A 10,901-nucleotide genomic window follows, 5' to 3' on the forward strand; every position below is an offset into this window, starting at 1 on the left:
TTACTTGATCTGATTGCAGACGACAAAGAGGGCTGGATGGGTGAGGAAGGGAGTTCGGGAGCCGGAATCAGTGGCGGACCACATGTACAGAATGAGCGTGATGGCTTTAATAGCCGACTATAGCCCCGATATTGATCGGGATAGGTGAGCGTCTGAATTAGGTTTCCCATTTCCGTGGAAAAAAAATCGTTTTGCACGAGTAATAGAGCTGCTATAGCGGATTGGAGCTCACTCTTATGATGTTTTTTTAACCTTTTTAAAATCTTTTTAGGTGTATTAAGATGGCCTTGGTGCACGACATCGCAGAAGGTGAATGCCTGCTTCTTGGTTATTTGCTAAGGGGCGTTCTTTGTTATTTATATAGTTTCTTTTATGGAAACTCATATAATAAGGCATAAGGGATGATTTTCATTTTGGTTCAAATTGTTTCACCCTAAAAGCGCTATTTGGTTGTAAGATTTAGCCAAAATTTAGCCAAGATATAGGCTGAATATTGCTAAATAGTTATTTAAGCCACTAAAATTTAATTACTTTATTAAATCCCATTTTCCTACAATTTTATGCTAAATCCCACATTTAGCAAAACTCGGGGGAAGTGGGATTTAAGAGATCAACTCCATTTTATCCTAGTTGTGCATTTTTTTATTATTCATTTAAATCCTAAATCTTCAAAATATTTGCTAAACAATTACTAGGTTTTAACCATATTTAACAACTAGTATGCCAAATAGGTTTTCAGGATTCGGAAATTTACTAAATATTGGTTTACAAGATTTACCAAATTATGGTTGAATTAAATCCTAATTAACCAAAACACTAAAGTGTTTGGAATTGAGTTAATATACATATAGTTCTTTTTCCTCAGCTCATTTTTATAAAATTCAGAAGTGAGTTTCACTTACTACAAGTTGAAAGTCATCTTCATTTTACCATTAGCATCAAGTAATAATAAGATTATGTAAACTAAAAGAAAGACGTATTAGAATACTACTTTTATTCATAAAAGTAATATATCAATATAAAATTAATGAGATGATTGTTGAAATTGATACTCACTCCTGCCAAACAAACATTGAAATTAATGTCACAAGTTGTATGTTCATGCAAAACAAACAAATATTATTGAAACTTAATTCGATGTAACTCATTCATAGAAATCAACTCGAACTATTTTCAAACATTCATGTCAAAACATATTTGAACAACATTTTTTGAGTTAATCATTATCTTCAGCCCATGTTAACGTGTTTCTGTGTCTTGAAATTAGTGGATGATATGTGTGACACTTGATGATTTAATATTAATTGCGAATTAGTTTAACATATGATGTTCTTACATTTGAATGAATGGTCAATCTAGCTTATACTCCATGTCATGTTATATGTGATCAGGCTTATGAAATCCGCTTCTCCTATTTCTTTTTCAAATTTATTACTCTTTTCTCGCAAGCTTTAGCCTAAAAAAATATAGTCTTTTCAAGTTGGGCAAATGATTTTGATAAAAAATTACCAAGGTTTAGGTATTTGTAAAAAAAATGGAAAATGTTTGCAGGAAGTGTTAGATTGTTATATTCTTGGACATGATATCTCTTCAAAGTGTATGACTAAGCAATATTGGATTATGAGTAGTCAATTGTAGTTTGAAATGTGCTTGGTTGTAAACAGCATAAATAGAAATTTTTTGCTTCATCATCTTATTTTAGAGGTTCTTCCATTTTCAAGTAGACTATTGATGAAATGTAAAGAAGGAACCATGTAAAATAATAAGTTTTAACTTTTGAGTAATGCTACAGTACCATAACCATGGCAAAAATTAAGTGTTAATGCGTTGGTACGTTTAGTTAGCATCAAAAGTTTGGGTTAAATACAAAATTTCATAGTATTATTAAGCTTTGTTTCCCTCTTGGTGCCAATGCGTTAAGATTTTCTTGAAGTTATTGGTGAGGCAACATAACATTTTGCATAAGTTTTCTACTTTTATTTTTGCACTTTTGAGCCACAATTCTGCTCAGTTCCCCTTACAAAATTGTCCTTCAGCTATTGTTGGTGATATCACCCCATCAGATGGTGTTCCAAAAGATGAGAAGAGTCGAAGAGAGAGAGAAGCAATAAATCATATGTGCAACTTACTTGGAGGAGGATCTAGAGGTAGATTATAATATAAATTATGCTTATGGTATTCCTACTGTTAGAGGTAGATTAATATATATATATATATATAGTGAGAATTGTGGCTATTAGCTACTTGTTTGGTGAATAGGAGTTGGATGCTGCATGCCACATGTATTTTATGTAGTTTACTCTTATAACAACATCGTTTTGTAAATGATAAAAATTTTGTTTGCATAGAGCAATGTGATTGTTAGACATCTAATGTGTAGTTAGTAGTTAATACTCACATTATTTGTGCAATGAAATTCTTGCATTCTAGGATTACAAAATTAGCCCTTAAGAGTTTCATATTCTGCACTTGCGAGGCTAAAAGTTAAAGTTAGCTTTTATACATTTTATTGAAATGTATTTATAGCTTGATAGTTTAAAATGATATTTTCCTTTAATTGCCCCACATTCTTTTTTTTTGGTGGGGGGGGGGGGGGATTTACATGCATGCCACACATTTTTTTATATATTGAAATATCAAGCTCCTAAATTTTGATTTTTAATAATACAATATGCTGCTTTCTCCATCACATCAAAACATATGAATGAAAAAGTGTTTTTCATTTTAGAAAAGTTAATACTAGTTATAATTTTGATGTGATTTAAAGATTTAAATGTCAAAGTTTGGGTGTTAGATATGTAAATACATAGAAATTATGTTTTAGCTATGTAAATTAGCTCAAACACAAATATGCACAAATCCTCTTTGGTTGTCTATGCCATTCGAAATTTGCTTGGACATCCTCATTTAGGGTCTTTTTTGTTTGGTTAACTTCTGGCTCGACAATATGTCCTTAGGGCTTAATGTCTTGTTCAACAGTCTTTTTTACCTTAACCTGTCATTCCTCCAAAGAAGTCCAGAATTCAATCATTAATACAATATTCTGATTGTATTAAATCAAATCCAGTCAGATCCATGGCAGCTTTACATGAACTCGGTCATGGATCAAATAGTTGTAAAGAAAACCAATGAAAATCTAAATGCTAAAATTTTGATCTAGACACCATGATTTTTTTTGACAAACAATACTTACAAACTTGCTTTTCAAACCTATCAAACGAATAAGTCGCATTATGGTTCTCTTGGCTAAGGTTCTCGAGTTATTTAATCAATTTCTTTAAGTTATCGTGCTTGCATATATGTCTATTTAGAAACTCAATATTACTGTCAACTTTTTGAAAAACATTTTAGTATATCTTACTAAATTTTGCTTTTTGCAATTCTAATGCATTATTTGCTTACACGTTTATGCCATAAAGAAGTCTTCATCTAATTAATTTAAAATGCAATGTGGTTAGCCGATGGGCATTGATAATTGGTGGTTGCCAACGATGAAGGCATTGATAATTGGTGGTTGACAACCATTGGTGGTGATGGTCGGTGTCCAGTAGTGGCTAGCCGATGGGAGCTTGCCATTTGGGGGGTTTGGCGGCGGGTTGTCAGCAGTGGTGATTGGTGGCGGGTTGTTGGCTGGGCTGGCCGGCGACGAGCAACAGTGGTGGCTGACGGTAGGTGGCGATGATGATTGGAGGTGGTTGCCGTTGGTCATAGGTGTGTGGGGCCTGCCGGCGGCGGTGACAGTGGTGGCCGGTGGTGGTGGTGGCCGATGGCAAGAGGTTGCTTGTGGTGAAAATGATTTTCGCTCAAAATTATGCAAGTTTACTTTACCAAAAAAAGAACTAAAATGCTTTACACTATATTCCTTTTATTTTACTCTGTGCTCCTTTTTCTTCCAACAAAACATCAATGTTTTCAAAACATGATAAAAAGTTTACTTTACACACTTTATTTCAAACCAAACAGCCCCATAAATTATTTGCAGATTAAAGAATCAAATGACTAAACCAATTTGGTAATAACTGGCAACTTTTAATCCTTTGATGCTTAAAAAATTAATAAAGTTGTTTATATAAATGTTTGTTAGTGATGGACAACGAACGAAGAAAGGCAATGGATAATAGGTATTGTAATATTATTATTTCAATGGGTTTAGGTGTAGACAACAAGATGTACTTTTATTGTTCGCTAAAAACTTTCATTTTTGGTGGAGCTCTCCCATTCACAGGCATGCTAGTAGAGTGGGCTGCAAGGGTCAGTCAATCTCATGTGTGTGAAGCTTTGGTAGTTGATGTAGATAAGGGATATAGGGGACCCTATATTTCTTGAACACAAAAGACACACAAGAAGATTATATGCTTATAAGTTATAAGCTTGCAAGATAATAGTAAACCAAATGCAACTAAAGGAAGTGTAACATATATCTTAAGAAGCAACAAATCAAGCTCTATTTGCCACATATTTTCCCTGGAGCTCTAACTTCTTAGATGATGAAACAAATAATGGTCTTATAGAAAGAATACAATGCCATGCCAAATAAATCCTTGCTATTAATTGCTTGCTATGGACGATAGGGGACCATTGTTGGGGATCAAATTTCATCCCAAGAAGGGGTTGTTGATACTCAATACTGATAACCCTTGTGTGATCTACCTCTATTCTCTTGAATTACCTAGAAGGTGTTCAATTGATTGACACACACTTCGTTTGCTGTAGTTAAGCTTGTGGAAATACCTAACTTCAGCTCTACATAGCCTATCAGCCTATCAGGTTGCACACAAAGACTTTCCCCCCAGATTCAGGTCCTATCCACAAGAAAGATTTTAGCGCCCGCTTAGGCTGTTGGATCTGGATCATTTCAATAAGCCAAAGATCTCGTTTTTTTTAGAAAAGATCTTTGGGAACACTTACATTAATGATCCTGAACGGTTAAGCCCTAAATAATTAACTAATATTAATAAAAATCTGCTAAAAGAGCATTGTTAAACTGTTCCCTAAATACATATAAACTAATAAAGCCACAAAAAATGATAACCAATCACGCCATTAGTGACACATGATTCTTGATTGGAAAGTATTTCAAAGAAATTATTCAGCATTTTTATTTTAGATTGATTTATGGAATCCCTTTGCAGCCAAAGAGATGCTTGAGCTGTGGATGGAGTATGAAGAAAATTCTTCTCTAGAGGCAAAAGTTGTTAAGGATTTTGATAAGGTATGTGCTTAGTTTCATTTACAAGTATTTATCTAGTGCACCGAAATAGTTCACCTACTTCATGTATGTACACTGAATTTCATGCAAATACACGATGTAAGTGCAATGAAAATTAGAAAGAAAATTTGATCTTTTGAAATGCAATGTTCACATATACTCTAACAAACATTGACAATTGTACAAATGCAACATGTTGGAATGCTGTGCGGATTGAATAATAAATGTATTTTAAATATCTCGCTTCGTGAATGTTGACCCCAATACTAGTGTCGGGATCGAGTCGACCGCGCAAGGTGAATTTCGAAATAAAAAAAAGCACGAAATCGCGCATAATTCACCCGACGTGTGTCGACTCAAAACCAAAAATCGCCGAAACGACCTCCGTTCGCAAAACGGACAGCGCCGATGCGTCCGGAGCAACGGAAACAGCTAAGATCGACACCTATATTGGTGGGGGTAGACGGTCGGCGAAAATTTAAATTTTGGGCGCGTGAATCGAGATGATGACTTGTGCGAGCGGCGACGCGGAGACTCACTCGATGCAAGATTAAATTTTTTATTTTATTTTGTGCAATATAATTAAATTCTTTTTAGAAAGAGAGGGAGAGAAAGAGAGATTTTAAATAAAAGAGAATTTTCCTCTAAATAAAAAAATCCAAAAAATACCCTAAATACGCACTTAAACCCTCCTCACTCCCTCATACTCTCCCAACCGATCCCTCCTCTCACACTCACGCCATTCATACACTCTCCTAACCGAACCCTCACGCCACTCTCACGCCATTTTCACGCAAGGAGCCGCTCCCATCTAAACTCCCTCTCCTCTCTTGCGATCCAACCGCCGACCTCTCTTCTTCCTCCAAGTGCAAGGTAATTTCTTCCTCTTCTTCCTCCTCCATTCTTCTTCTCCATCTTCTTCTTCTTCCTTCCTTCTTCTTCTTCTCTCCCATTTTTCTTTTTCTTTCTTCATCCCTCCACATTTCCTTTCATTTTCTTCCATTTTTCTCTTCCCCTCTCTTCTCCTTCCTCTCCTTCATCTTCATCTTCTTCCTCCACCCCAATCTCAACAAACCTACAAAACTCTAATTCTATTTTCTTTTTTATCTCCACATCCACTCACCAAACCACTCACTACCCTTCACAAAAAATGTTCCTACACACATCCTACACCCATCCAATAAAAAAATTTCATCATCCCTCATTTTCTCTCTCTAACCTAGAGAGAGAAAATTTTCTCTCTCTAGAATGAGAGTGAAATCTTTTCATGAATAGCTCCATCTCCACCCCAAGCATCTTCCATCTCCACCATACCTCTAAATTCCTTCCCTAGAGAGAAAAAAATTACACTCTCTCTTTCTCTCTCCAAAATTGAGAAGAGATGGATTTTCTCTCTCTAAATCTCTCCTCTTACTTACTTACCCCTCCTAAACCCTCTCTACGCAAATTCCTTTCAAATTCTATCTTTCCCTCTCTTTCTCTCTCTAGAAAGAGAGTTTCCTTCTCTCTTTCTCTCTCCAAAAATTAGAGAAAGAGAGATTTTTTCTCTCTAACCTCATTCCCCCAATTTCCTACACACCCTAAACCACCTTCCACAAAAAATCCTTTCTTTCCCTCCCTTTCTCTCTCTAGAAAGAGAGCTATCTTCCTTTCTATCTCTCTTTACATTTTATTTTAAATAAAAGAAAAGCATAAATGATTAATTAAATTGCACAAATATTAAAAAAAAATTTTAAATTGTGCATCGCAGGTTTCCCACCGTCGCCGCCTTCCGTCGTCACTACCTCGATTACTGCGCACCCAAAGTAAAAACTAGTATTTTACATTTTTGTGCATGAAATAAGTACTCGTGACCGCTTTTTTTAGCGGGCGAGGAAACTTAAGTACCCGTGACGCACTGAGCGAGCGGAGAAATTTGTATGCATGAAACTTAAGTACCCGTGACTGTTTTTTTAGCAGGCGGAGAAATTTGTTATTTGTAAAAAAATTGTTTAATTAAGTACCCGTCACTGCTTTTAGGCGAGAAAAATGCTAAACTTTAAATCTATGCTCAAAGACCCCGTGACCGCTTTTTTTAGCGAGCGGGGATTGGAACTGCGGCCGCGGTCACCCGACACCTACCGTGACTGCCTTTCTTGTCTGGCGGGAAGACCTTACACACTCCGATGCAGCCCCCTATGCGGGGATGATGCCGGAGTGCTACCAAAAATTTCTATACGTATTTGATTGACGACTAGTCTTAATCGAAAGTTATCTCTCGTGATCGAGAGGGGTAATTAACTATAGGGGCTTGCGCCTATAGGAAACCAGAACTCAGATCATAAAGTCCTCACAAAATGAGGGCGAAATCTCTGGGTAGTGTTTTATATACAAACCCATCTGCCTTTCAAAATTTATCCTGAAATTTAGTTCGTTAAAACTCCCTCGCCAAATAAAAAGAAGAGCGGGTGGAGGCCGGAGCATAGCACGATGACCTGTCAACCCGAATAAATATTTAAAGAAGTTGATTTGTTGAAATTTTTGGCAGCACTCCAGTGTCGTCCCCGCTTAGGGGGCTGCATCAAAGTGTGTAAGGCCTTCCCGCCTGCCAAGAAAGGCAGTCACGGTAGGTGTCGGGTGACACCGCAACTGCAGTTTCAATCCCTGCTCGCTAAAAAAAGCGGTTACGGGGTCTTTGAGCACAAATTTAAAGTATAGCATTTTCCCCGCCTAAAAGCAGTGACGAGTACTTAATTAAACAATTTTTTTTTACAAATAACAAATTTCCCCGCCTGCTAAAAAAAGCAGTCACGGGTACTTAAGTTTCATGCATACGAATTTCCCCGCTCGCTCAGTGCGTCACGGGTACTTAAGTATCCTTGCCCGCTAAAAAACTGGTCACGAGTACTTATTTCATGCACAAAAATGTAAAATACTAGTTTTTACCTTGGGTGCGCAGTAATCGAGGTGGCGACGACGGATGGCGGCGACGGTGGGAGACCTGCGATGCACAATTTAAATTTTTTTTTAAAATATTTGTGCAATTTAATTAATCATTTATGCTTTTCTTTTATTTAAAATAAAGTGTAGAGAGAGAAAGAAAGGAATAGGATTCATGTGAGAGAGAATGAAAGGAAGAGAGCTCTCTTTCTAGAGAGAAAAAGAGAGGGAAAGAAAAAATTTTTGGTGGAATGGAGTTTAGGGTGTGTAGGAAATTGGGGGAATGAGGTTAGAGAGAGAAAATCTATCTTTCTCTAATTTTTGGAGAGAGAAAGAGAGAAGTAAACTCTCTTTCTAGGGAGAGAAAGAGAGGGAAAGATGAAATTTGAAAGGAATTTGCATAGAGAGGGTTTAGGAGGTGTAAGGAAGTGAGAGGAGAGATTTAGAGAGAGAAAATTCATCTCTTCTCAATTTTGGAGAGAGAAAGAGAGAGTGTAATTTTTTTCTCTCTAGGGAAGGAATTTGGAGGTATGGTGGAGAGGGAAGATGCTTGGGGTGGAGATGGAGCTATTCATGAAGAGATTTCACTCTCATTCTAGAGAGAGAAAATTTTCTCTCTAGGTTAGAGAGAGAAAATGAGGGATGATGAAATTTTTTATTGGATGGGTGTAGGATGTGTGTAGGAACATTTATTGTGAAGGGTAGTGAGTGGTTTGGTGAGTGGATGTGGAAATAAAAAAGAAAATAGAATTAGGGTTTTGTAGGTTTGTTGAGATTGGGGTGGAGGAAGAAGATGAAGATGAAGGAGAGGAAGGAGAAGAGAGGGGAAGAGAAAAATGGAAGAAAATGAAAGGAAATGTGGAGGGATGAAGAAAGAAAAAGAAAAATGGGAGAGAAGAAGAAGAAGGAAGGAAGAAGAAGAAGATGGAGAAGAAGAATGGAGGAGGAAGAAGAGGAAGAAATTACCTTGCACTTGGAGGAAGAAGAGAGGCCGGCGGTTGGATCGCAAGAGAGGAGAGGGAGTTCGGATGGGGGCGGCTCCTTGCGTGAAAATGGCGTGAGAGTGGCGTGAGGGTTCGGTTGGGAGAGTGTATGAACGGCGTGAGTGTGAGAGGAGGGATCGGTTGGGAGAGTATGAGGGAGTGAGGAGGGTTTAAGTGGGTATTTAGGGTATTTTTTGGATTTTTTTATTTAGAGGAAAATTTTCTTTTATTTAAAATCTCTTTCTCTCCCTCTCTTTCTAAAATGAATTTAATTATATTGCACAAAATAAAATAAAAAATTTAATCTTGCATCGAGTGAGTCGCCGCGTCGCCGCTCGCACAAGTTGTTGTCTCGATTCGCGTGCTCAAAATTTAAATTTTCGCCGACCGTCGACCCCCACCAATATGGGTGTCGATCTTAGCTGTTTCCTTTGCTCCGGACGTATCGGCGCTGTCCGTTTTGCGAACAGAGGTCGTTTCGGCGATTTTTGGTTTTGGGTCGACACACGTCGGGTGAATTATGCACGGTTTTGTGTTTTTTTTTATTTCGAAATTCACCTTGCGCGGTCGACTCGATCCCGACACTACTATTGGGGTCAACAGTGAAGCATAAATATATGTTGAAATTTCACAACTAATTTTAAATATCAATTCTCTTTCAAAAATGAGAAGTTTGTTTGTTCTCCAATGAATGTACTACAACTTGAATTTTTAATCTGAAAATGCTACTAGGATTGAATGTAATGTGTATATGAATTTTGTTGGAGAAATGTGCTCGTCTCAAGAAGTGTATTTGATGCAAGCAAAACTAGAGTAAAGAGACAAATTGGAGAACACCAGAACAAGACTTAAACCAAACTCGATTCATATGTAGCTTACAAACATCCAAACAAACTTAGGAGAAACAAAAGTCAAATCGAACAAAACAAAATAAAAACATAAAAATGCTATCCTCAGTAAAACCGTCTAGTGGTCTCCTCACATGCAACGAAAGTAGGAAATTTAAGAAAATTGTGCTTAGGCTTGCAAACCAAGGGTCCACCACTGCAAAAGAGTCCAACGTCCTTTCCAAACTCCTCCGGCAAATGTCTCCAAATTTCAGCCAACATACACTTCCAAAGCTCAAGAAGAAGGATACAAGTGGAGTAGAACTTTCGTAGAGAAGAAGGGATTAGAAGCCAAGACGAAATAGAGAGGAGGAAAGGGGGATGAAACAAGCTCTCAAGCTTTTCCAAGAAGAAACCCTCAGGTTTTTGTAGAAACTTTGCTCACAATTTTCAACAACCTTTTGCATGCCAAAACATCTTATTTTTATAGGCAAAAGAAGGTAGACACATAGCCATAGCACCTCCAACCAAATCCAATAAGAATTGGGGAAATGAAAGGCTAAAAGTCACCAAAAAGAAGGCCAAAAGACAACAAAAACTGCAGCAAAAATTATGCACAGGAAAACAGAGAAAACTCACGGAATTCCCCCCAAACAGTCACGGAAAACCAGCCAGCAAGGGACCCGAAAAGCCAGCACAAGAGGAAAAGCATCAAGTCACGGGAAACCAGCTAACAAGGGGCCTGAAAAGCCAGCACAGGAGACAAAGGGGCAGATCACGGGAAACCAACCAGCAAGGGGAAACCGAGAAGACAAAGAAGGAAGAAAAGGCACAAGTCCACTCCAATGAGCTTGAAACAAAAGCATACCTTTTTGATTTAATGAGCTAGGAAGTGCATTTAATCTCCAATCATTGAGCTAAACTTCAGCTCAACATTTATGAGCTAACACCAAGTAGAATTCC

The 10,901-nt window shown here is 37.4% G+C and overlaps 1 protein-coding gene across 1 annotated transcript in view; it reads left to right on the plus strand.

The window, feature by feature from the left end:
• Nucleotides 1-10,901, plus strand: part of LOC110100318 (HD domain-containing protein 2 homolog) — a gene marked incomplete in the record, with an annotated part of 29,308 nt that overhangs the window by 389 nt on the left and 18,018 nt on the right. The window contains 4 exon segments of the mRNA XM_020827762.2: nucleotides 20-144; nucleotides 272-309; nucleotides 2,037-2,147; nucleotides 5,133-5,212. Coding sequence (XP_020683421.1) covers nucleotides 20-144; nucleotides 272-309; nucleotides 2,037-2,147; nucleotides 5,133-5,212 — 354 coding nt within the window.

This window comes from Dendrobium catenatum, unplaced genomic scaffold (genome assembly GCF_001605985.2).
Source record: "Dendrobium catenatum unplaced genomic scaffold, ASM160598v2 fragScaff_scaffold_1220, whole genome shotgun sequence".
In the NCBI taxonomy this organism is placed as follows: Eukaryota; Viridiplantae; Streptophyta; class Magnoliopsida; order Asparagales; family Orchidaceae; genus Dendrobium; species Dendrobium catenatum.